General features: G+C 40.0%; 3 protein-coding genes across 10 annotated transcripts; 1 reads left to right on the top strand and 2 right to left on the bottom strand.

Annotated features, from left to right (window-relative positions):
• Positions 1-49: 49 nt before the first annotated feature.
• On the bottom strand, positions 50-15,789 carry LOC6501230 (organic cation transporter protein). 3 transcript variants are annotated; one of them, XM_014911469.3, is made up of 7 exons: positions 15,476-15,789; positions 2,888-3,194; positions 2,596-2,823; positions 2,279-2,537; positions 1,792-2,209; positions 1,224-1,730; positions 50-851 (listed from the first exon to the last, which is right to left on the bottom strand). In XM_014911469.3, the coding sequence occupies exons 2-7, from the start codon at positions 2,984-2,986 to the stop codon at positions 611-613; spliced, it is 1,752 nt and encodes a 583-aa protein (XP_014766955.1). In that variant the 5' UTR covers positions 2,987-3,194; positions 15,476-15,789; the 3' UTR covers positions 50-610. The 3 variants fall into 3 exon arrangements, with proteins under 3 accessions (XP_014766955.1, XP_014766956.1, XP_001954806.1); XM_014911470.3 differs by lacking the exon at positions 15,476-15,789 and adding an exon at positions 7,064-7,328; XM_001954770.4 differs by lacking the exon at positions 15,476-15,789 and adding an exon at positions 4,349-4,975.
• A 427-nt stretch (positions 15,790-16,216) lies between these two features.
• Positions 16,217-25,816, bottom strand: LOC6501229 (anoctamin-1). Of its 5 annotated transcripts, none has more exons than XM_032452364.2 (14): positions 24,457-25,816; positions 21,686-22,073; positions 21,561-21,629; positions 21,294-21,386; positions 20,912-21,072; positions 20,680-20,848; positions 20,387-20,619; positions 19,766-20,324; positions 19,502-19,705; positions 18,986-19,447; positions 18,751-18,926; positions 18,581-18,686; positions 17,019-17,157; positions 16,217-16,958 (listed from the first exon to the last, which is right to left on the bottom strand). In XM_032452364.2, exons 1-14 carry the CDS (start codon positions 24,765-24,767, stop codon positions 16,765-16,767), a joined length of 3,264 nt encoding a protein of 1,087 aa, XP_032308255.1. In that variant the 5' UTR covers positions 24,768-25,816; the 3' UTR covers positions 16,217-16,764. The 5 variants fall into 5 exon arrangements, with proteins under 5 accessions (XP_032308255.1, XP_001954805.3, XP_032308267.1 ...); XM_001954769.4 differs by having other exon boundaries at positions 21,315-21,386; XM_032452376.2 differs by lacking the exon at positions 24,457-25,816 and adding an exon at positions 23,521-23,590.
• Positions 17,295-18,732, top strand: LOC26514686. 2 transcript variants are annotated; one of them, XM_014911836.3, is made up of 5 exons: positions 17,295-17,899; positions 17,953-18,074; positions 18,133-18,289; positions 18,349-18,411; positions 18,480-18,732. In XM_014911836.3, the coding sequence occupies exons 1-5, from the start codon at positions 17,707-17,709 to the stop codon at positions 18,500-18,502; spliced, it is 558 nt and encodes a 185-aa protein (XP_014767322.1). In that variant the 5' UTR covers positions 17,295-17,706; the 3' UTR covers positions 18,503-18,732. The 2 variants fall into 2 exon arrangements, with proteins under 2 accessions (XP_014767322.1, XP_014767321.1); XM_014911835.3 differs by having other exon boundaries at positions 17,309-17,899; positions 18,349-18,732.
• Positions 25,817-26,599: the final 783 nt, after the last annotated feature.

Genomic DNA, 26,599 nt, shown 5'->3' with positions numbered 1-26,599 from the left:
TCTCTAAAAACCAGCGGTAACCTTTTTACCAAAAAATACCTTCAGAAAGTTTTGAATTTGAATTGGGTTTGTATATTTCGTATCTTTTTTCTGATTTTAAATAATTATTATCAGTTTTCTTAATGATTCCGTTTATCTTAAGGATCTAAATCCAAAATAGAACAATCAGTTACTGGCTTAGGCCTAAGTAGTGTAGCACTTCTGCAACTTAGCATTTATACAAAAACTCTTACTCTAAAGATTTGAATTGGTTTCAGTTAAGTGATTTGTGCCGCTTAAGTGTTAACTTTAGGATTCCATCTTATACACAATCAGCGTTTTGGAAAAAAAGAAGATTTTTGTTAGAGTTTAATTTACAATCTAAGGCTAGAGTAGACATACATAAATTTATATAATTGGGAAAACTCTATATATATATTTGTAAATATAAGAAAGGCTTCCGCATCGGCTTCAGCATACTGAGCACACTTCATGGGCATAGAATATCCATCCAACTGGCCGTCGAATCATGTAGGGATTGGATCTCTCGAGGCTTGTGGGTTGTGGTCTTACAATCTAGACGAAAATTGGTTAGCTAAACTACGAACTATTGAGGTCCTGTCGCCGGCTCTCAGTGCTTGGCATCCTTCAGGGCCTGCTCCTCGCGATCAGCCTCGATCAGGGACTGCTTGCGCTTTCCGTTCGAGGAGGACTCCATCTGCTTGGCGTCGATCAGGGAGTGTTTGCGCTTGTACTTCTCCAGCTCCGAGTCGGATTCCTCGTCATCGTGTTTGTTGTGCAGGCACGGGAAGTCAAACATGCGCTCGCCCTTGCCAAACACCTCTCCCTCCTCGATAGTCGTTGGAAGGCTCCTAAAAAGAGTAAACATTATGTCGATTAAAATATTGATACTATTGTGGAGAGCTTAACATAATTTGGGAATATAATTTTTTAGATAGTTTTATGTAGCTACACCCCTGAGAAAAATAATTACAAATAAACCAACAATTAATCATGACAAAATGGTTTATGATAAGTGATTGGGTGAATAATGAATACCATCTGCTGATTAAGAGTAAGATTTATGATTACAGCAGTCATAAGCATGACCTTCCTAGTCTTTGTTTACTAATAAATTAATCACAAATCACAGTGATAAGCAGATAAAGCTATAAATTATTTAACTCTAATAGAAATTTCCTATTTGTAATCGGGAATGTAATTATGTTGTAAGCACTACTAACCTATTGAGTGTCTCGGGCAGCAGCAGGCAGACAAACGATCCTGCGAAGAAGAGCACACCCAGGATAATCGAGGGGGCCGCCTTGAAGAAGGTTCCAAGCCAAAGGATGTAGGGCGCCAGGAAGGAGGCCGCGAAACCAGCCACGTGGACTGCTGCAACGCCCTGTCCACGAACGCAGGTGGGGATTAGTTCGGTGGCGTACTGCGATCCCGACTCATAGGAAATGGCCACTCCGAACCGAGCGGCGATGGTGAGGCACGCCAGCAGAATGGCGTTGTGACTGTGCTGCTGATAAGCGATGGCAATGCCAGCGGCGGCGGTAAAAAGTCCGCCCACCAACAGAGATCCCGAGGCCATGCCCTTGCGGCCAATCTTATCCTGGAGCAGGACCAGCAATATACTCGAGGGCAGCACTGCAAGAGCACTTAGGGAGAACATGATGAACGGTGAGATGCCCATGCCCTCCACGTTGCGAGAAACTGCGTCATAGCACAAGGTGATCACCATGCTGGAAACGATCATATAGTTAATGATTATGTTTTTAAAAAGGGTTTTGTTGTAGGACCTACCTCTTAAAGAACAAAATAAGCGTATTCTTTCGCATGCGCGGCGTCCGGAACATATCCAGTAGCGTGGCATGCTTCTTGTCATCGCCTCCCTGCATCTCCCGCGTCATCTGGCAGTGGCGCCGGAACTCGTCGAAGTCCGCCTGAGTCACCCGGCAGCCATTGAACTTGGCCACCCGCTTTAGCCTGACAATGGCTCCGTCGATGTCGTTCCTAGTGACCAGCCACTGAGCACTCTCCTGCACTGCAAAGTAGTAGAGAACCACCAGGAGAATGGGCAGGGAGGTGCAGGCCAAATAAATTTGCCAGTGCCCGGCCAGAACCGCTAACCAGGGCGTGAATACCAGGCCCAGACAATAGAACAGGCCTACGGCCATGTTTAGACCCAGGGTCCTCATACTGGGCCGTATATATTCGAGCACTAGAAAGTAAAACAATAAATAATGTTAAGTCCAAAGAACTTATTTTAAGCCCAATTGTTCAAACCCACCTATAATGTACATGAGATAGAAGTTCGTATCGGCAGCCAGTCCAGATATGAAACGACAAAGAGTGAAAGTTCCAACGCTCTTTGTAAATATTGTGGAAAAGTCTCCGGCAAAGCCGCAGAAGTTGGACAATATCAGGGCGGGAACACGGCCAATCTTATCGGACAGCAATCCGTAAAACAGAGTTCCAACCACGGAGCCAATGAAGAACAGTGACTGCCCGATGCGAGCTTTGTACGCCGAGTCACAGACCCAGTTTAGCTAAAAAACACAAAAAAAAATTTTAGTTATTTTCAATAAATATTTATTTTAAACTCACTTCTGTATTCATGCTCCTGTAGCCGAAATCATAGTTGTAGATCCATCGCTCGCACTTCTCCTTGCTGACTGTGGCATTGTGCCCATTGATGTCCTCCAGTCGCGTGCAGGAAGGATTTTCAAACTGGGAGTAGATGTCGGCTATCTCCTTATAGGTGAGATTCACTAGCTTCTCATGATAGCACCAGTGATCTGGCACGAAACTAATGACTGTCTGGGTAAAATAATGCTGAAAATAAATCAAAATTTTAGAATCCTAGATTACAAGGTGATAATTTGTTCATCTGACTCACCATCGATACGATGATATTAATGAATCCGAAGAGGGCGAGTATCATGAACTGGTAGCGATTGAAATCGCCACATTTGGCCAGAATTTGATCGAAATCCATGTTGAAATGCGTTCAATTGAAGCTAAGGGTTGAGTTGAGTTTGTGTTTGGGTTGGGGTTGGGTAGGGCGTTTGTACTATCGAAGGTTGTGACGTGGTCCCTCCGAATAAAGAGTTGTGGGGAGATAGGCAAGGCCAATTGGCAGCGTAGTTCACATGTATTGTATCACAATTTATTGTTAGTTGTCACATTTGTAGCTTTGGCTTGGTCTGCAACGAAGAACACATGTAGACAATGATTATTAATATATCGCCTTTCGCGAAGAATTTTCTGAACTTTAAATACAAACAAATATACAAAATCCTATTAATAGTAGAACTGTATTTTATTCTAAGAAGGAACGGAACAAGTTTATTTATTTTCGGTAACATTACCGTAAATACCTTTTCACCGTAACTGTGTAGAGTTTGTAACGTGACTTTTTGGACCAAAATTTCAAAAATTATTTTAGGAATTTAGGTTTTAGAACCAAAAATCGCATCTATTTAAATGACACTTCACATTTTATTATTAAACTAATTGCGGGCAGCCACGCTTTGTCATCAAGTTCCGTTTTAGCAAGATTTTCCCCTGCTAATTGGCCCGGAATAATTGAAACAGGCAAATAAATGTATTCATTTAGCACGTTAAACTCTACATTTTAGCGAGAAAATCAATTGGGAAAAACATTTCGCCTCAGGGCTAACCATATTGAACAAGCTGTCCCAGCACAGATAAGCGGCGAGTTAGCCGGAGCTACTGAATATTTATCCGGAGACAGAAGATAACGAAGCACGATCAGACTATGGCCAAACATCGTTAGAAATGTTGAACGAACCGAAATTAAGGTCGTTGTATAGGCGGTTACATTGGCTTATCACTGGCAAAATATTTATATAGACGTTTATTTAGATAAAACCCCTATATGAGAGCCAGACTGACTAATAGTTCCACTAGGGCACTAGGGGACTGTTGTCAAGCTCTCTGAAGTGAATTCCAATCGGATCTCGAAGCACGTGTAGCTGACGCCATAGACCTCGTGAAAAACTGGAGTTGGGCACTCGACATAAGAGGTTTACGATTTACATCTTGGCAACTACAAAATAAATGAATATATTTCGGAGAGCCTCATGCATATTTGGGAGGCATTGCAACTGGTTTTTGTTTCAGTATTGCTGTCTGCCCTAGAACCGAACAACTTTTTTGTTAGTTACAAAAAAATGAAAACGGTTTCAAGGTTTCTTATGATTACAAATTATAGACAAAATCTTGTTTCATGTAAAAACTGTTCAAGGCTTTTGGATTACAAAATATTGTACAGTCAACGCAGAATCTGTTGTGGCCACTTTCAGAACTCGATTAATAATTACAAAATTTTATTTACCTCTTAGTGCTTTGTGCGGAAAACCCTCAGATGTGTTTCGGAAAAGTGAAATCGCTGGCCACAAAATTTGTTTACGAAAACGCAAAACAAAGCAGATCAGGCGAAGCGGTAGTATAAATTTAAAATATTCTTGCAGCGTAGAAACAAGTCTTTTTCTGCGACGCACAGCAAACAAATTTCCCGACAACAATTAGTATACGGATATATGTCCGATATTGTTTATGTATTTTTCAAATAAATTCTCAGTATTTCAAAGTTCATTGGCTTTGTCACAGCACGCACACGCCACTGCCAATAAAATATGAAAACAGTCAACAAAAAATCGCTGTTTTCGTTCTCCGATTTGGACACTGATTTAGACGTTAAATGTTTGTTTGGCAAACTGTCTGCTGGAGTAATCACAAACACAAACGAGCAGGCTGGGCTTGATTTAAATTAGTTTAGACCGTTTTGCAATGGCGGTTTTGAGTTTTTATGGATTTTTGAAAATTATTAGTTTTGCTTTCAGTTTGGCGGAACCGCGTTGGCCCGGTGGGACGAGCTGGCCACAAAAGCACAAACTGGCGATGGCTGGCGATGTGTATCCGCTGAATACTCCTCACAGACTGAGCTACCAAACGCCGACGATTGTTTATTAAAAACGCCAAACAGCTGTTCGCGTCGCCGAGCGCCAAAAAGGCAGCGACGTCGACGCCAAATCGAATTCAACAGGCGCAGTACGGCAGTGGATGGGGTGGAGGGGCCAGCCGCTGAAGGAGGGGCGGGGCGAATGCGGCCAGAAACGGGTCATAATTAAATTCAAAACCTGTGAAAAACAAACAAATCATCAGGCCAAGCTCGAGATTTGCGATTTTCGGACAATCGCGCTTTTACGAGCTACCACACGGCGTATACTTGATTGGATTCGATACGATTTCATTTGATTTACATCCCCATACTCTACCCTTGTGATCGAATTGATGGCAGTCGGACGAGGCGCATGGTAAGGAAATTGCCCTGCTAATTTTTAAGCCAAACTCCCCAGCTGCCTCTGTTATTAACTTGCCCTATAAATAAATGTACTCTAGGGCACTCTATTTTTCGCAAAAGTCCCCTTTGATTGGGCAATCTATGAACTCCATTTTATATATGTTTTTAATATTTCCAGGGGGTTCTGGTCTGACTCACTGCTATTGTGATTATTATGGTAATTATTTGTCACAATTATAATTTCCTTCGATTTTGTAACTTGTATTAAAAATATCTCGCTTTTGGGGCCACTTTCTTTTTGTTTTGATTGCCATTTTGTTGTTAATTTTGGGACTTCAGTGTGATATGTCATACTTTCCATAATCCCAAGTGCTACTGCTGCCGCATAAATAAAGGTCTTAGTTAATAATAAAGTTTCATAAAGATAAAGAACTCCCCGAATAAGTACTACAACCTCTTGTCTTTTTTCGCCCACAAAGAATGATAGCTTTGGATTTTAATAGTGGCAGAAAAAGTTGATTTAATTAAAAAATACTTCCCTAATGAACAGTTTATTACATACTTAAGACTGGGGTAGCAGCAAGCCATAAATAAATATCAATTTGTTGGCAACACGAATCTGAAATCAAAGCTCACGGCTAATACCCAATGCAATTAAAACCCAATCAAGAACACGGCGTACTAACAACTGGCGATTAGATAATGCCTGGCTGCAGACGATGAGCTACAGCACTCAAGTAGTCGACTTCCATGTGCTAACGAGTAAGTGGCCATAAAGTTCGGGGTGCGTACCAAATATGTTTTCAATGCCGTAACACAAACTTTGAGTTCGATCTTATCGCACTTTCCCTATCCGAAAACGGAAAAAACACGTGCCGGCCCGTCCCATATATTTTTTCGCCAACTGTACCCAGACAGATGGATGATCTTTCGCAAGAAAGAATACTATACAGCCTGAATTTTTGCATTTTCATTGGGCTTTTCTTTGTTTGCCGGAAATCAACAAAGAACAAAGAAGGTGCAGGGCCTGGCCCTTTCCAAACATCAGAGTTCTTGAATCCACAATGCATAGAGAAAGAAATGCTCGAATAACGCGCATTACTCATCCGCCGTGTTGTCCGACGTTCATGGGGAATTTTCACTGGATTTAAATGACTAATCCGCATTTATGTCTTGTCTTGCAGATCCTCTTACACCCTCTGGCTAATATTGACACCTACTTGAAAACCAAATAGCAAAAAGCCGCAAAAAACGAATCTCAAATCAAAGGCGTTAACCAATCCGAGGCGAGAATTATCATTTTTGGAGCTATATTAATTCGTTTGGCCAATATTAGCAACACCTAGATTATGCTTATGCAAAGGTGTTAGACTGAAAGGAATTTATCTATAGACTTGTATTTGCGTTAAGAGGTTTATATTTTTTGAGTAAAACGCACAAAGCGAATGATCTAGTGACTGGCATCTTAGTCCACTTCGGTTAGGACTTCGATTTTCAACATTTCTTTTTGAATGAACACCCTTCGAATACAGCTTGCACTTTAATACACATTTTAATTTTTTATTTATAGCTTCCTTTTGTTTTTAGGTCCTTGAACTGGTCAAAATTTGTGGTTTTTTTTTAGCAGAGTCGGATTAAAATGTGCTCGCATCATAAACTGCTATTGCGTCTATTTTTTTCACACACGCTTGTGAAATATTTCGAAATTGCTTTTTTTTAATAATAGCCAGTACACATTAAACTTACTAATTAAATAATCTGTTTTGAATAATACACTTTGCGTTGAAATTCGCAGCTCGGGGCTGCTTCAGGGGAAAGTTACAACAAATGGCTGCTTATTCTCGATCATCTCTCCATCTTATTCGCGGTCGTCCTCCCACTTGCACTCTCCTGCCGATCAGCTGTTACTTTCTCCCCGGCGGCCTCTTTCTTCGACGCTCCAGCTGCTACTTGCGCGACAATTGGATTCGTTTTGACTTGAAGTTCAACGTATGTTGTGGGTTTTAAATACTTTTGTGTGGCGGCACAGTTGAGATACAAACTGCAGCTGTAATTCTTGGCTCGCTCTCTTCTTACTCTCTGAATGGATGTAAGCAAGAGTTTTGATGCATTTCGAATCGTACACAGGGAGAAAAGTTAATGAGTTAGAGTAGAGCATTTGTCCAACCCATTTGTTTAGGTTCGAACATCCACCATGTCGTCATAAAGAATTTCTCTTCTTTTACCCGCCAATTGACTCAAATGTTTGCTTTTGTTTGTCAATGATTAACCCTTAATGACACCATTTCTTTTTTGTTTGGGGGGGCACTCACAATTATAACGAATAACCCCATAAATGGATATAAATAAAAAGCAGTTGGCATCAATTAAAACATTTGGGGATATAGATACATCGAAAATAAAGTGGATTTTGATTATAAGAAGACTGCCATATGGGATTTCCTAGAAGGCGTCTTGTAGTCAAGAACAAAATGTGAATATTATGAATATGGCATTTATTTAAATGAGTTATCTTAGCGGGCGGGAATTACGCCGCAGAATCGGATTAAAGTTGTAAAGCACACGACTGTGAGTAATTCTAAATACGGGGTACTTCGTAAACCCCATAAAAAACTGACTTTGTTGAAGACCAGATTAGAATAATCTGCCCTATTTTTGAAAGCAACTAACCGGAATACTCTGAAAGAGTTACCACTATGAGGGGAAAGAGAAAAAATGCCATAGATCCGAGTGATAAGGAGTTCCACGATCAAGAGCATTCAGCGACATTGATAAGACCAAGTATCTCTCTCGCCTCGTTTGGTTCTTTCTCTCTTAGAGTTGGCCATCCGAACCGGACTGGATTGGGTCAGTTGTAACCAATTATGAGTGCTGATTCAGTTCAGCTTGGGCACTTTTTATTCGCATTGTCGCCCAAGGGGCGTCGAAAGTTTTATGCCGCTTGTGTCGGTTCTTTTCCATGAATTCTACCAAAAGTTCGGGGAAAAAGGCCTATTAAGTCGACATTTATTACTTCATTGCCCTTCTTATGCCCACTTAAAATTCTTGTTAATATTACCCACCATATACTATAAGCTACTATAGTTAGTTTAGTTAGTTTAGTTTAGTACAAAAAAAAACGAACATCTCAGGCCTAATAAGTTTTTTGACCCATCCCAGCATCCCCCCTATTGGGATGGGAATAAAAAAATCTACCATGAAAAGAAACCGGTTCAATTGGTCGGCCAAACATAAGCACAACAATCAATTATTGCATAAACAAATCGATGAACGAAAGTGTCGACTCACCGAGAAATGCTGGCAATTGGATAGATGTCGACCGGGATGGGTTCTATGCAAATGATGTCATGGCACCCAACCCCATTCTATCTTCTGAATTCAGTTGGGGAGATGTGCCGTACCAGCATAATGTTGGGAATATTCCATAGGGGACAGAAACAAAGCAAAACAAACAAATTGATCAGAGGGCCCCGAGATCCGAGTGCCATAGCTTTTCCGAACCGGTATGAATCGGTTTGCACGGCCGGGCCGCCACGAAAGGCCGCACAAAGGCTTACCTTTGGCAGTTTTGCGCCAATCGCTGACACAGCTGATATGTAGCTTTATACTGAGCTAGCTGGCTATATAGTCCCTCGATCAATGCCCAGACCCAGACCCAGACCCAAACCCAGTCCCGGCTTCAATCCCAGACACGCATTAACATTTTATGGCTGAGCAGAAAACAGACTTTCGATCGGTCGACTTGTTGGGCAACTCTTTCTATACCCGCCAGACATGGAAAAAAAAATAGTGCAAAACGTGAACACCCAGAGAGATTTTCAAACGCTGACCCTCAATCGAAAACATCTTGGCTAACGCAAAAAAAAAAGTCAAACAAAAATAAGCAAATAGCCGAACGAGCTTGGCAACGACGTCTCTGGCATAAAAAGTTTATATTTAATTTTATATAATATATTTGTTTATGGTTCGCACATAACGATCAGACGGCAGATAGAAATGAGTCAAAAACGTGACTAAACTTTTGCTTTAATTTTTTTGTTTGTTCTTTAATTTATGCCGCACATATTTACATAAAACTATGCGTATTATTCGATTATTAATCGAATGGATACGGATCAGGCAAACTGGTTGGCTTCAAGCTCAAATATCAATCATACTGCCAAACTTACAGCTCAAGCTCACAGATAGGGATCGGCATAAGATTATTTTTGAGCTCGGTATCGGTCAAATGTCATTTGTCGGCAGGTCTCTCCGACAAACCAGTTACAAAAGGCGAAAACAAAACTCGTTATGAGATCCGTTGCACTATGCGATTGCTTCCACGAAACCAATCAAGATTACTGTGCGAATATATATTCCGATACCAGATTCAACTGGTTGCCAGAGATAATAGTTCTTTGGCGGTTGGCTCACTTCCTTCCCCTGGCAGCAGCACAAGTGCAGCTCAGGTGTAATTGCTACAGGTATTCAAGTGCCAATTGAAAAAGTGCAGAAACCCATACACTCTACCCTCGACAGGCACTTGATGGCATTTATTGATTTAAAATTCAGTTTATTATTTAATAACATGAGTGGGCACTTCATCGAAACATTTTATTATCTTTCACTTTAAAATTTAAACATTCAGAGAGTAAATTGTTTGCTTTTTTAAATGATTCTATTTTTTAACAATGTAGTCCATTTGAATATGCTGATTAGCTTAAAGCCCTTAACCCCTACTGTATTTCAACTGTTTGAACAAAAAAGAGGAGGACTAAAGTCAGCAATCCACTGGCAGTGATGCGACGTTCATTTGCATTTCCTATCCCTGTCCCAGAAGTTTCAATCCGCCCATTAAGAACTAGAGCCCACACGGAGCCATTAAATTGGCCAAGGCCAGAAGAGCCCAAGTGTCTTGGTCACGATCTAAAAAAAATATAAATTGATGCCAGTTCTCCGGAGAGGCACTGAGAAAAGCCAACTATTTTGAAAGGCGTTCAAAATATGAACTTCTAAATGCACATGGGCACAAAATACACAATGTTGCCCGAACATCGAAGATTGCATAAATTTGTTAATTGCCATATATATGGTATATATACGGCTGTCACTTGGCGACAGAGCTAAAATAAATAGATCGAAAGGCAAAACTTTCCACTCGCCTGTGATAAACTCTTTGCATGCTGCCTTTTCCGATCGCCGACTGCACTTCAATTGTCGTCAATTAATTGTTTGTTTATTTATATTCACACTTGCACATACTATACACCCGCACTTTGGCACCCGATTCTTTGAATTTGGTCTGATTGAAAACTGAAATTTGTCTGACTGCGGACTGCTGCCAGCTGCATTTCCTTCTTCCGCACGCTCCCGCAACAGTTTTATTTGAATTTTAATTGCTTATTACAGCATATTTTATGCCATTAACCGCTAGCACTTGCACTGACTGCAGTTCTACAGTTTAGCCGTTCCGGTTGGTACTTCTGGGTTCCTCAGTGAGCGCCGACGAGCGACTGTTCAGTACTCGTCAGGTATTCAAAATATCGGCCATGACTTTGGCAAAGGAAATCTAAAGCAAGTACAAGGGTAAATCTGTGATGCGACTAGGCAGTACCCTGCAAGTTCGGAGCGAAAATAAGGGGATCTACAAAACCAAATGGATAACGAATTCAAATCAAAATCACCTATAATTATAATAAATGGCTTAATAAATTTAATCACTTTATGACATATGAAAGACTACCAGAATCCATAAAATAAAGTTAAAGAATTATAGTTTTTTTCTTAATCCTACTTTGATATACCCCACAATAATTTTAAAATAGGGTATATCTAGATTCTGATTTTTGTTGTGTTGCTCTCTCTATCTTGAATAGTCGCAGATAAGTATCTTTTCTCCCGATCTTAACCATCTTACAGGGTGCATAGGTTTCTTAATCCCCTCTAGGGATGCTTAATTTTAAGGGTAAGGAAAATGCATTCAACCCCCATCGAAGATATCTACGCATTTTTGGAAACACAACCTACCACCTCGAATTAAATAATGCATCAGTGCGTTGCAACGCAATAACCTGGTGGCAGGTAATAAAAAAAGTTAATTACATAAAAACATAATAACCTTTTGTAAAAATAGGAAAGAGAAATTATCATCTGTCTGTACAATCAACAAAAAATGAATCTGATTAATGCAGTTCTTTGTTAAGTATTATTTATTCTGTTTTGATTAAACCAAACGGAACCGGTTCGATTTGCGCCTAATTTTTATTTTTGTACTGTTAGTGTCTAGTCTGAACCCAGTGACGTCATCACTCGTGTGCTCCCTTTTTCAAATGCCTAATTATAATTATTTTATTTGTTTGGTCTGCCTTCATTATGCGTCTCCGATTTGTTTGAGAGCATTCACCGCCAGTCGGCCGAAGAGAATATTTTTGATGAACATTAAAAATGCTAACAAGCGCCAGGTGCTAGAGGTGATACTCAGACACGAAAACTGTCACTTTTTAAAATATTTCATATATTTTTATAAGGACTTATAATATCCGGTACTTCTCCGATATGAGATTGAATTTGAAGACTCTTTATTCTAGGCTATTTTTAGGATACACAACAAACGACGCTGAAAAATATGCTATAGAAAACAGTTTTAGAGAAGACTATTAAACGCGTATTCAAAGTCTAGGGTATCATAATTGTTGGAGAAGAAAATAGATATTTACATAATAATTAGTTATTATATTAAACATTCAACACCTGTTGTATGTAGCCCAATTCATACTCATATCACGTTCTCATCTTTAGGGGCGACCTTCACATTGAGAATCGAATTATTTTTGCCGGATTTTTCGGTTTTTGGCAGCATCCAAATGAATGTGCTTATTCATGTGTTGACTCTCTTGGTTTACTGCCTATAGAATTATAATTAGTATCGGCTCTATATTTGCACTTAGGATGCTTTTAGAACATTTAACCAAACATTGTTGTCGCTGAATGTTTGCCTTAGATAATCAGAGTATGTACTGATAATAAGGATCAGAACGACTCGATATTTCGACGACCTTGTCCGGCAATCAAGGCGTCCCATTCGATTTGCGTAAGGTCGATGCAACACATGCATTTATTGTGGACGACATATTCGCTTTCATTAAACAAATGCGTCAGTCCAACTTGGCCCATGGCTTGTCAATAGTATTTAAATTGGTATGGGAATCCAAATTGATATTGAAATCTATGAAAATACCCTCTAATTCCCAGTTGCCTATACTGATAGGAGCTATTCCAAATTACCCGAAAAGTTGGTCACTTATCGGTTAAATAGGGTGGCAAACAATCATATACCATAATCGATTAGGTTGTTCATTTTGCCTAATTCCTAGTTTTAGTTAGACTTTTATGGATGTTGCCGGAATTTGAAGAGAGAAACAAATAAAGTAAACGAAAATGTATACTATTAAAAATATTAGAAAATATATATTATGATTGTGGGATTTTGAGAAAACATAACAAAACAAATTGGCTGTTTTGTTGTCATTTTTTATTCGCCTTAGAAGTCGGCTATTGTCTGTCTTTCGTCAAGCATACTTTTCTTTCTACTTTCCAAGTGAATAAATATTAAATGTCTCGAAGAGCTGACCAGTAAATACCATATAATATTTTCGGTTTGTTTTTCAACAACCGAGGCAGACAATAAAATAAATTATTTTAATGAATTAGCGAAAAAAATAATTATCCACAAAATCTGAAAAATAGATTATTTGCGATCTTTATATAATTAGTTTGATGTGATTTTTCAAAATTAGACATGCTTATGCTGGGTTTTTTTGTTTTTTAAGTCGGGTTTATGCGATTGCTAATTTGGATGCGAAACTAATTAGGAGTCAGATGACGCAAATTCTCGGATTGTTTATCCCAAAACGAAACCCGATAAGCTTTCACCACGGTAATCAAATCTAAACAGCTCCTTGCTGCCAAATCAGTGGCATCATAAATCATAGCTGGAGCGTCGAGAAAGGAATACAAATGACAATCTAACAGGATTTGCAATTGTACCAACCAAATGGAATCAACGGGGGAGCACTTTGGCGGGGAAACAGAGCAACGGGCGAATGGAAAGTGGGACAGGCTCCTCAAATTGAGGGTCTCCTGGCGTGTAAATGGAACTCGACATCGGTGCGGACGTTGTCTTTGAGGGGTGCCCCGTCTATTTATAGAGCACCTCAAGGACGGAAAAATATACACAGACTATAGGAAGACGCTGCCGCCTTAATTTATAAGCACGCAAATCGCGTGTGCCACAGTGATACAATATACTATATGTACATGAATAAACATACTAGAACGAAAAGTTTGGGAAGTGCATACAAAGGCCAAAAATTCTATGAGTCAGCGGTTCTTGGACTTCCTGCTTTTATGTTCCAACTTGAAAGGAAATTGCTTTCATTATTCACTTGTTGTTTTTGTGGGCTTCTGTTTTGCCAACCGAACAATTAGTTATGGTTTCTTATGGAAGCAAGATTGATGTTCCTCAAACAAAATAGTAAAGCCTGGAATTTATTGTAAAGGAGTCGGTTTAAATATTCAACACATCATCACCCATCATCACCCATATTTGATCATCACCCATGTGCTATGTATCTATTATTTATATCTGCCTTCATCAATCTCTTGCACTAAGCACCGGAAATGTACATTTCAATAACACAGAATATTACGAATTTACGAAACATATTTTCGAATTTCAGATTAAAGCCGATTCGAAGATGATAAGTGAAATTGAAGGTTAAACAACACATGCATGTCGTTATTGATGATTAATGAACTGAATATGTATGCTAAAATACAGTAATAACATATTTATTATAATTAACTGACTTTCGATTTATTCAATTATAGAATATTGATTTCAAACCTCTGTGAAAAATACCTGACCCGTGTCTCATGACGTATGCACAATTTTGCACACACTTCATTGATTTAACAAGAAAGGATTTCCCAGGATTGAATGAGTTGTCAGGCTGAATTTGATGGTTTCTTGTTATTCGAAAATTTCATATTTACGCATCAGGAAACATAAGCACCCAACATCATTATTCAATGTCATGGCGGTCTCCCGGCCAAAGAAAACACAACCTGACAGAGCTCGGCACTTTGCACTCACCGTGCATTATTTAGCGCCAACTTGAAGCCAACAAATATGTTAGTGTAGCCATGTAAATAACACTAGAATGTCGGTGGGGTTGGAGGGTAAATATATATACGGTTTTAAGCCCAGTTGGGCCCCGCCGTCAGCTGCCGTCGGCTAAGCAAACCATGCCAAAATGTAAATAATTTAAAGCACGCAGCATAAGCTGGGAAAGTCATTACAGTTTCGTGTAATTATAGGAGCGATATTCGATATCATGGCTGGGGATAATAAAAAGTGATTCACTTAGCCGGAATTATTAAATCAATAAAATTATCAACCTGATTAGCATGAAGGCTGCGAAACTTTTTCGCCATCTCCGGGGGAATTTCGCTTTTGTTCTTTTACATTTGGAACAAGTTCAAGGAACTTATTGCCGTGAAAGGAATCAAACTTTGGATGTGTACTTTGACTTGATATAAATCGCATCCCATTAGTGGCATTCACAAGTCTGTCAACACAAAGAACCGATGTCCCGGCAACTCCTCCAACTGGGAAATGCCACAAAGGACAATGTGCAACCGGCTACCCACCCACGCAGCGCAGGAATTTCTAAGCAAGACAATGATACGATGATACGAGGACGACAACAGCTACAACTTTCTTTGCCTTAATATTTCGCCGGCGCCCGGCACCAAAAATCGATAGCTGGAACGGGAAGAGGAGGGAATGTCACTTGACAAAATATCACAGCATTTAGCACTGTCGTATAAACTAGCTTACGGGCTTGATGAGAACATGTGCTAAATTAATAAATTATTTTTAAACGGAGTGTGGAAATATAATTCCATTGTCAGGGAGCACTTATTTGACTCAAATCCACATCTAGACCAACATAAAGTCATAAAGTTGCAAAGGTCAACATGGCGTATGAGCAATGCAGCATCGTAAAGCCTCAGTCGGTTAAGCTTGACATCATGATCCACAGTGGTTTTTAGAAATTAAATTATGAAACTAATAAAAGTAAATGCAGTGGCTGGGAAACTTGTTAATTAACTCACCCAAAGATGCGTAGAGAGTCCAATCCGCCGCAGGCCCTGCACCTGCTATGGGGCAAGCGGTATATACACTTGCAAGTTGCCAGGACAACGGTTGTGGGCGCTCCTTAGGATAATCTAGGGGAAAGTCGTTAAGAGCCGCAGCTCCTGCAGTGGCCACAGCTCTGTGGGGCAATAAACGAATGCACTGGCAGCCGCGAATGTCATCGAGCCCGGCATGGCGTCCTCGAGGTCCTTGCAGTCCTGGCAGTATCCTGTTGTTGACACTAACAATTCGCGGCGTAAACTAAACCCGAATCCCAATCCAATTTGTGCCGCTCGCTCAGCATCTGGTCTGCACTGTGGAAAACGAGGCGAGCGAATGAAAAGTCCGAGTAGTATTTTTACTATACCGCCATGTGCGCGGCCAAAATCAGCTGAGAGCCCCTCTGAACGCGCACGCTTTTCTCAAGTGACGTCATGGCTGCGACTCATGCGCAGCCAAAATCTTTCAGAGAGAGCTGCTGGCTGAGAGCTACATACATATACGAAAAGTATCTTGTAGCTGTATCTTGAGGAAGTTTACCGCTGGGGCGCCGAATATGCTTGGCCCAAATGCATGCTTGTTGCGCCACTTGGTCCCCATCACGGAAAGAACGGGGTCTCTCTCAGCTATGCCAGGGCTGGAGGCGCCCCAAAGCGCTACATCTTAGCCAGGCGGCTATATGGGCTTTATAGGTTTCTAAATAATAATATTTTTCAAAATTTCATTAACGTATTTTTCATTTTATTTACTTTTTGTGTATAGTCAACATTAAATAGACATTTCAGTACATCAACACCAATATACAATATTCTATGAATGCAATAAATATATGTATGTTTTTGTATACATTTTATCCTATCGAAAATAAATGTACGAGTCATGTAAGAGCCTGAGTTATTTTAGTTAATGAGTTAGTTAATGTATCTAGTTTGTGGTATTCCATAGTTTGAAATTATAACAATTGTGCTCGTTTCTAAGTTGGCACTCGCATGGACTCCCTTAATTCAAAAGGTCTGAGATTACAATAAAGCTCTTTCAAGCAGAATATCATAAAAAGCATAACCTATAAAACAGTTGATTCGTTGTAAAGCTTGTAACCAAAATACAAATCGCAATCAAATATTACTCTTCAATAAATGTGTCATAACTAAGGCCTAATTAAGTGAGTGAAAGGAACTTTTATAACACAATGAATTGCCCTCCAACGGACTTAGAACTAAATATTAAACTAAAAACTAAAGTCACTGAGTCATTTGTGCACCTGGTCCTAGCAATCGGCACCTGCAATGCCAGTGGTTTTGTTTTCGCCATGGATAATGGCATCCATTTCGATCTGAGTGAGATTCTCGGTGAGTAACTTTTCAATGTTTATGAACTTGGCGTTCGGCTCCTGAATGGAGGCGGCATCCAGGTCCTGATCAGCGGGCGTCTGCAACACCGAGCTGCTGCGTTTGGCGCGCTCTTAAAAAGTTTATAGTTTTGTTAAAAAATAATTATTACATATATATTTGAAATCCTTACCGAAACGAGCTCGATGAGCCTCTTGTTCGATGATAATCTCATTGGTCACATAGACTTCGCGTCGGATTTGGTCGCGAAGTTCCACACTCATGTCCGGAATGCACCAACGCACCAGAATCATCACCAAAGCCACAAAGTTCTGCAAATACAGAGCAATAAGCCATAGTTGAGGTTATTTGTTTAGTTAATAAATGAACAATATTTCATCATCTCCTATCCCTGAGTCGAATAATCTTTTTCAAACTATTTTGGGGTCACCAGAAGCCTTGCGAATGCAATTGGCTAAGAGCAGCTAAGACAAGTGTTAGCCTCAACCCTAATATTTTGGGAATTGAGAACGAATTGACCCGGCTGCCCCTTATTAAAAAAGAAACCCCATAGAAACGAACCGGCCAGCTGCATTTGGCAAAGCAACAATGCAACACATGCAACATACTTGGCTCAATGGACTTTGACTTTTTGCAGCATAAGAGAAATGGAAGAAGGAAAGCACAGAATTGCAACTAAACAGATAATTAGCCCTAGTTCTAGTTAGAGTCACCGATTTCAGTTAGTAGCTGCATTCAACTCGGGGCGACTGGTCGTGTTTAGAATCGAATTCTGGTGAATAATTATAAAAAGGATACAAAATCCTGAAATAAAGTGAAACACAGTACTTAAGTCAAGGATTAAGGATATCACAATCACAATGAAATACTTTGAATTCTTAAGCCTGACCTCAGTGGGACTCTGTATAGCATGTGGCGATATACTGATAGCTCTGAGCGTTTTAGCGCCCTCCAGTTATTATCTATACTTTGACTTTATGGACATTGAAAAATGGGAATCGAGCAGCGAAGTAGAAGCCCTAAGTCCCATTAGATTCTTCTTTACAACATTAGGTATAATGGAAAGCTAGATTAGTTAAAATATACTATAATACTGAGATTTCCAGTGGATTATCTATGGGTGCGAGAATTCTCGCAAGTCTTCTATATGACAGCTACGCTCATTATTTGGGTCAAGGCCTTGATGAACCTGATGGTGGCCATTCTTCTAGTCGATGGCATCAAGCAGGTGAGAACAATTGTACTTTACTATTTTTTTTAAATGCTTAATCCTTGTATTTCCGAAGAAACGACTCGTTTGCATTGCCCCCTGGTTGATCAATTCTTGCCTGTCGATTATTATTGAAACGGGTATCTTTGTGAGTTTGGAACTCAGGATTGATGAGGTTGATGCTGCCGTGGATCGCCGGATAGCGCGCAGTCTGATCTTTGGCGTATTTATAGGTAACTTAACCCTTAACTTTCCACTTTATCAAAAACATTAACTTTCAAACCCTTGACAGTGCTCAACACGTTATTTTCGTACGGAGTCTATGCCCTTTACCGGAAGCTCAAGTCTGCACCCAGTGAGAATGTTGAAATTATTCCACAAAGCCCCCACACATTCAATGCCTAACACTATTTTGAACACTAGGATCATATACGATAAAGAATTGACCACGCTTTTGTTTCCATAGAGGCAAATAAAATAAGATGTGGAAGTCCTTGCGAATCTTTGGAAGAAGCTAAACTCACCTCAAAAATCACCACAAAACCCAATCGGCAGGCCAAAATGATGTAGAACATGCTGCTCAAAGTGTATTTTTCCGGTGATGAAGGTGGTAATCGAAAGTCCGTGTATCTGAATAAGCATAAGACAGTCGTGAATAAAGGGCTATACAAAAATGTTTAATTATTTTACTTACCTGCATGTAGTAATGTTGGATTGGTCTCCAGCTAAGCTGTTCAAGGTGGGTGAATCAGCGATTCTAAACTCGGACAAGGTAAAGTCCAAATATCCATTCAAGGTTCCGTCTTTTGAGATGTAATTTCGGTAAAGCAATCGTGGGATCATGTCAGATGTAAAGGCAATAATGAATCCCTAAAAATAGTTAAAAAGTTATTTAAAAACAATCTAAAAACAACCTTAACATCACTTACATTCGTAATCACACTTAGCTTGCCAATGCAATCCAAGATCCGATACCAAACTCCGATATCCCTGACACGCTGGGACACTGGACGCTTGTGGTGGGTCAAGAGTTTCTTGGCATCCAGACGCATTTCCAAAATATTATTTAGAAGCGCGAAGAATGGCGCCAGTGGAAAGGCCGCCACAAAAATGGTCACAAAACCATACTGCAGCACCATCTCCAAATACTCCGGAAAGAGACTGCGTGGACCCCAGTCGAGCAGCTTAAAGTCCCGCATCCATCGTTCGTCCTTGGTTTTATCCGGATTTGGGGTGTTGTTGAACAAGCGCGACAGGCCCACTTGAATGGCCAAAACCTTGCGCCAGAACATGGGTAGGTACACTTCCAAAATGGTGTTGAAAGCTTGCTTTCCAACCATTATGATGGCCAGCTGGATGCACAGCTCTGTCAAACAGCCACCAGAGGAGCACTAGAAAGGAATAATACTGAATTATTATGCACAGAACTGGCAGTTTGGACTCACCTCCTCCTGGCGATAGTCAAAAAGTTTGTTGTACTCCCCGGGATGGCCCACAAATTTCCCTTTGAAAAAGGCAATGTAAAATATGGAGGCGTAGTAGTTGACAAACTGCAAAAGATATATCTTGAGGGTCAGAGAGTCATCGAATTGGGTTTGAGTGCGCCACATTTCCAGTTCAGTCAGGTACTCAGCCAGGTGATTGTACATCTAAAAAGGGTAGTATATCATTGATTAGTTCGAATAATTGAATGCATTGTAGTAACTTACATAATTAAGGATGTAGAGAAGGCACAAATTCACAAACGCAGCTGAAGCCGAGGCCAAAACTATAGCGCTTGAGGTGGTCATGGGACTGGCGCCCAGCTTAAGAGCCGCCAACATGGACATACGGTACACCACCACAGCCAACAGAGCCACAAAAGCCAGAGCAATCAATAATAGCACCACAGAAAAACTGAACACCGTGGCCGGCAGCTTCATTCGCCAAAAGGGAACCGTGGGCTCTTTTGTATTCGTCACATAATCCACTCTGGTCGGCGGGATATGTTCCAGGCGAGCCAAGTACTGGGGCCGCGGATGCTCTTCATGGACATCGAAGCCCGTCAGATCCCAGCGATGAGTGATCTCGGCCGAGTATCGTTTCCACAGTTCCAAAAACAAAGTAGCCCAAAAGGACATGAATACAGCGAAGAACACGGTGCTGGGATTGTCGATGAGGTAGGTCACTTTGGCATAGTTGCAGGTCTCCTTCAGGTCCCAGAAGTTGCACCAATCACAGAGTGGGCACATTGTTATGTTCTTATTAGAGCGCACGCAGATGTCTTTTCTAAAATAAATTATTTGTTAATTTAATATTATATTTTTATTAAAATAGAGAGAAAAACTCACACAGGCACATAGTTTGGCAGGGAGAACCAAGAGTAGAGGAAGCAAATCACACCCACTATCGAAGCCAGCAACAACATGTAGGTGTAGTAGCCTAACCAGGCAAAATATAAACCAATTTTAACGCCAAAATATTCCTTGATGTCATCCAGAGGCTGATAGCGATACCACTTTTTGACAGACGCCCAGTGCTTGTATAGCAGCGCTCTCATAGTTCCAGTCTCCATTATTTCACCCTAAAGAGACAAAAGTTAGTTTATTTGATATTCTAGAATTATTCTTATAGTTGGACTTACATCATGCAGGGGATAAGCTGCACAGTAGACCCCTTCAGCAATGAGGCGCTCAATGCCAAAGGCCATGTCGTGCTGGTTCTTGGTAGGAAATCTCTGGCGGTCCAGGATGAATTCAACGATGCGAGAGCGGACGGCAGTGGTGAAAAAGCAATCCTGACGAATATCGAACCTATACATACAGAAAGGAGGGTTATTTAGGAAAAACCTTAATCAATTTTCATTATAAGCTCACAGATACTCCTTATCGCGACTGTAAATGGCGGTAAAACGATGAGCTCGTCGGGGGAAGATATTCTCATCTACATAGATATTTCGCAGGAAGAACTTGCATATGGTTTTGAGACTAGAAAAGATGCTTTTTGTTGAGCGGTTGACCACCGACATGCCGGGAATCTAGAAGAGTCGAAAATGGGAATCAGAAATGATCCTTAAAGTATTGCAGAAAAAATAACTTTAAGCTGGACTTTCTACAATATATTTTCAATGCTATGGTTTATGGTTAAGCTGGGTATTAGACTTATTTTTTAACTGGTTTTAAATAACTCGCAGGTGAAGCTAAACGAAAAATGGCATTTAATTAATATTCAGTTAAAGGGTTAATAAAAATAATTAACTGATTCAACGTTCGGGCCAACCTTCTTGGACAGGTATTGAGCCGCATTATGGAGTCGGTTCGATCTTTCGGTTATGCGCAAATTGCACAACGACTAAAATCATAAGAAATATACAAAATAAATTATAATAGTGATGGAAAATTAAAATAGAAAGAAAAAGGCCGGAAACCGAAACTGATTGATTTTAAGTTTTGCCAAAAAGTATGCTTTAATTTTGGTTTAGCTTGAGATAGAGGTACAAATGGACACCGGAAACCCCAAAATTACCTCCTTCATGGGCATTCGCAGCTTAAGTATTTCCGCGTAGCGTCGCAGGACCTCCAAAGGAGCATGTATCTGAAAAAATGTTAATAAATTAGTTTTAGTAAAAATAGTGTAAAGATTTTACTTACTTTTACGAAACAAATCTGGTCTTTTTGTATAGATTCGACTTCGAGGCCCTGGCTTATGAGATTCGCCTCGAATACCCGTCGCTTCTCCGTGTTCTCCGCCTCCGTCGGCTCGTGGGCATTGATCCTGAAGGCCAGGACAAAGTCGATTGACCGGCTGCAGTCCTCAAAGAACAGCGAGGTATTGATTTCCTCTCGCTGATAAAACTCCCGAGGGCAGCTGCACTCGCGATCATCGTACGGGCCGCTTCCATTGCCTTTCGCAAGCTCGGAATCAGTCATTGGCAGTAGAGGGGTTGAGAGATTCGTGAGCTTAGTCCTGTCCCCAGAGGACTTCTTTCCATTCGCCTGGAGCTCAACAGAGTTTTGCAGTTGGAGCGTGGAGGCGTTGCTATAAAATTCATTTAAAATAAATTAAAGTTCATTTCAGGTTTATTAAAAGAAAATAAGTCGTTTAATTTCCCGGGTGGGCGACTCCTGGCGTGCGTAGAGCTCCTATTGGGACACCGAACACATCAAACTGCTGGACGCTACATACATATTTAGGTCAACCCTAGGGAGAGTCGAAGCTACTGAATTTTTACGAGCTGCCTCATCAAATGAAACGAACAGTCCTCCATATGGGCGAAGCACACACTATGACCCAAGTTAATACTTTCTGTGTTTACATTTATCAGCAAAATGTATGTACTCATGCAGTCTGTTGTTTGCAGAACGAAAAGCTTTAATCATGAATATTTCTACAACCGCTGCTGAATTATTACAAAAACTGTATCCAATTACACTCGAAGATTTGTTATTTGTTTGCTAATAATAATCACCAATTCATGTGATTTTAGAGCTGACTTGCTATAAGAGAAGTCTTTAGTGAATCACGGCTGCTGTATCCAGTTGCGAATAATTTGAGATTCAAAGTGCACTTCATGAGTAATTTTTTCCGAGTAAGAGAAATAGGAAACTCGATGAACGTTTCTTGATTATTGCATCTTATAAATGATTTATTTATATTTATTTCATATAATATGTAAGTTCCCGCATTGTTGATAGCAAATAGGGCATCTGGTTATCAAATATTGTAATGAAAAGAACCGATTATTCTGTAACATGTATTTCATATCAGCAAAAAATAAATACGTACATTTTTAGAGCAAAATTAAATTAAAATAAGTAGAAAATGTTGCATGAGAGAACATTTATTCTCTCAGACTACTCAAGGCGGGTATTTTTGTTTAGTTTTTCTTCCTCATACCATAAATTTTGTTGTTAAATTGTTTTTGTGGATTGTTCTCTTTTGTATTTTGTCTGAGACCCTAAACTTTAGAGTTCATCAAGCATTATTAGACCTTTCCGGCCTTCACACAAATCATAATTAACTTCTTTGGTGGAAAAAATTATTAAAATTTACATACAACAGGTCTGATGATTTGTTTAGGCCCACACGTTAAAATTTTTGGCATGAGCTTTAATCAAGGCCAATAAGTGAGAGAGGAATTAATTTATTAGGCATATGCGGGACAGTTTTTCGCAAATTTTCGAGGAAATTGCTTATATAATTTAGATGGTGATGGCCCAGATCGTATAGCTTCTATATGCACTGAAGGCTTATTCATCCGGCAAGATCTTAATGCTAAGGGTAAACACAAAAACGACGTGTCACACACAGATAAAGAAAACATTGTCTTTTTGGTTTTCTCCCGATGATGATTAATAATTCGTACACTCTCGGAGGGTATTATTGCAATATAATAAACCCGTTTCCCCGAAAGCTGATCGGATTCAGAGCCTACCAGCTGATTTGATTACAATTACGACGGAAACTCTGGAATGAAATTTTTCACCTCTTGGCCGAGCGAATAATTTCTACACACTGAGACTGAGACTGAGACTGAAATTAAAAGTCCACGAACGTTGGCAATGGCAACGAACAAATACACGATTATGTTTGGGAGCGAGCGCCAGAGAGCCAGACACCAAGCTGAAAGAGGCAGAAACACAGCTGAGCGTTTTGCCGGTGGGGGCCCCTGTTCCACTACCCCCCAGGTGATTGCCACCAAGTCAGCTGTTTCTTTCAGAGAGCGGAAGAGCGGGAGAAGAAGCTGGAGCATGCCGTCTTAGGCCGGGATGAGAGAACCGACTGATCATCCGGAATCCGGATGTCAAGTGCAAAGTACTTGCTGCCAGTTCAATGTAAATATTAAATGGATAATCGAGACAATTTCTAGCTTCCCATTACCCCATTGGATTATGTTATGATACAATTACCGATCAAATCCATACACCTGAGACTACCTTCTCCACCAGCAACATGTTGGTACTTCCCCGGAAACAATTATGAGTCACCTAAGAGATACAAATCATTCCCCACCAAACAAGGTCATCAGAAAAGTGAACAATAAAATCAAATATTTGGGTAATAACACTGAATAGCACTTGCACTAACAAATATTATTTTTTCAGCAAGTGTTAATGTTAAACATGAATAGATAAGGGATTACAGGGTGTTTTCTACTCTTTTCTCTGAAACATTTTCATTTTTAATCAAGAATTTAAAGACTATTTTATAGATAGAACATTAATTTAGAGTTAAATTTTAATATAAATATTATATTAGAATTAAGAACAACACCCTGTATATCTTACAAAAACTCAATTACAGATAACTGACAACCAAAACTGAAACCGCAATTAGTTTTAATGAATGCTTCCTTTACGCACAAGGTATGATTGGATTTCCCGCTCTTTTGTAAGGGAAACCCCCCTAGTTGGATAATTACCTTTCGGCAAATCTGGCCCTTTTCTCGGACAGACTTAGCGATGAGCCCAGCTCATCCTGTCCAGAATTTCGCTCCAGCTCCATGAACTTCTTCGTTTCGCCCCAGATGCTGTCCGACTTGGCCGCCAATCTCTCGTGGAGCCCGTGTCGTTTCATTAGCTCCATGTCGAAGGGGGCGAGGGGGGTGGTGAATGGGGGTTGTAGGGGGACGGTGGGCGCGAGATTCCTTTCCAGCAGCTGGAAGCTCTCCTCGCCGTTAGCGGGCGGAGGCTCATCCATGGCAGCCACTTTATCGTTGCCTAAATTTAGCATTTTGTTGACGAGCGGGTTTTAAAATTAGTCTGGCGATCCTCTTCTTTTTGTTTCTTTTCCTTCCACACTTCTTCGCTTTCACACAACATCTGGGTACACATTTGTGTGTATGTGAGTATGTCAGTTGCCAAAATCTGCTGCGAGGTCAACTTTCATCTGTGCCGCATCGACCTTTTCACTAACTACAATCTAGTATCACATTAAATCATTGCACTTTGCACAACTATTATTTGCACTAGGAAAAGGAAAATTGACATAGATATTATATAGGTAAAAAGAAGAAACATATAAAAGTTTTAATGAGCAGCAGGATAATCAAATAATTTACATAAATATATTTTATTTAGAAAATCAGAGTCTTATACAAATTCGAGTTGTATTTTTAGTCATCGGCTACCAGTGCAGACAATCTTTGTATATTTTTGGCGCGCTTTTTGAAATATTTGTTCAAATCAATCAAATCGCACATAAATAACAAAAGTCGTCAACTTCGTCGTAAATGCATTTCATTCACCGTTATTCATCAGTTTATTGACACACTTTGCATTTGAATGATAACCTGTTCGGACAATCACTAACTAAATAAAATATATGGCAAATGTACGCGTGTATCTTAATTGAATTTATTTAAAATTTACAGCCTCTTCTCATGCAAATGAATGAAGTGACCGGATTACCAAAGTGCAGATTATTCCCCCAAGTGGGAAGGCCAGCGAAATTGCCCGGCTTGGATCGCACAGATCCATCAATTAATGTTAGTTAGCTGATTCGTTTGGTTTCTGTGTCAACCGGCTGACCTTGATATATTTTCACGATGGCCGATCAATGTTCAAACACGAATGGCTTGCGCAATTTCTAATGTCTCTCTTGTTTTTATATGCGTACTAAAGCCAATCATCTTGCTTATTTCTTCTCCACCGTCTTCATCTCCGACTCCTCTTCGGCTTTGTATTATTTTTTGGGATTTTTTGGATGAACTGGCTGGGAGCTGGCTGATCGATTTGCGTCGAACTTTTTCGGAAGGCTGTTGACAAATGCGATCGAACATTGTCTTGAATGGGAAGTCCAGCCTACTGATTTGGAAGTTTTTCTAATTTTTATACTTAATTTCTTTTTCAAAACAAAAACAGGAACGTTTTAAGTTTTTGGCAAGTGTTGAACAGGTTTTAATCATGGTTTCTGCCTCACTGGTTAGGTGTTAGGTGTTTGTAGAATGACTCGTATATCTGTTTATTATTCTGGGCTGCTATTGGAATATCACACTTTCGATTGCACTACCTCGGACTTTGAAATTCCACCAAAATGTAAAGGCGGGAATGAGTTGCAGGATCGTGAAATGCCACTTGGGTTAACCGTTATTAAATAATCATTCCATGCAAATGAAATACAAACACCATCAAAAAGTTTCAATTTGAATATAGTTATTTATTTATTAAAGTGCAATGATCATACAATTCTATTGTGTTAAAAATTGTGTTAAAATATAATTACAATACATTATTTCTTAAAGAAAATACTTGTTTTTTCAAAGATATATTGACTTCCTGTATATTTATTTTGTTGCAAATTCTAATGATTGCAATTTTCCTCAGTGCTTAATTGTTGGATTGCAACGCGGCGGCTGCCTTTGCGGCTTTGAGGGCTTTTGAGACTTCGGCAACGCTAAATCAACGCATCAATCATCAACAGTTGCGCAATTCCTGGGAGGCGGTGCAGTGCAGCGGGAAAAGATCGAGAAGGCCAAGTGGCCCAGCCACACTACCGTACTAACTGCAACTATACCAAGATGGTTGCCATTATGGCTTTATTGCTCCATCTCAAATGTTTATTGA

The sequence above is a fragment of the Drosophila ananassae genome, chromosome 2L (assembly GCF_017639315.1).
Source record: "Drosophila ananassae strain 14024-0371.13 chromosome 2L, ASM1763931v2, whole genome shotgun sequence".
NCBI lineage: Eukaryota > Metazoa > Arthropoda > Insecta > Diptera > Drosophilidae > Drosophila > Drosophila ananassae.
This window is presented reverse-complemented; position numbering and strand designations above follow the sequence as displayed.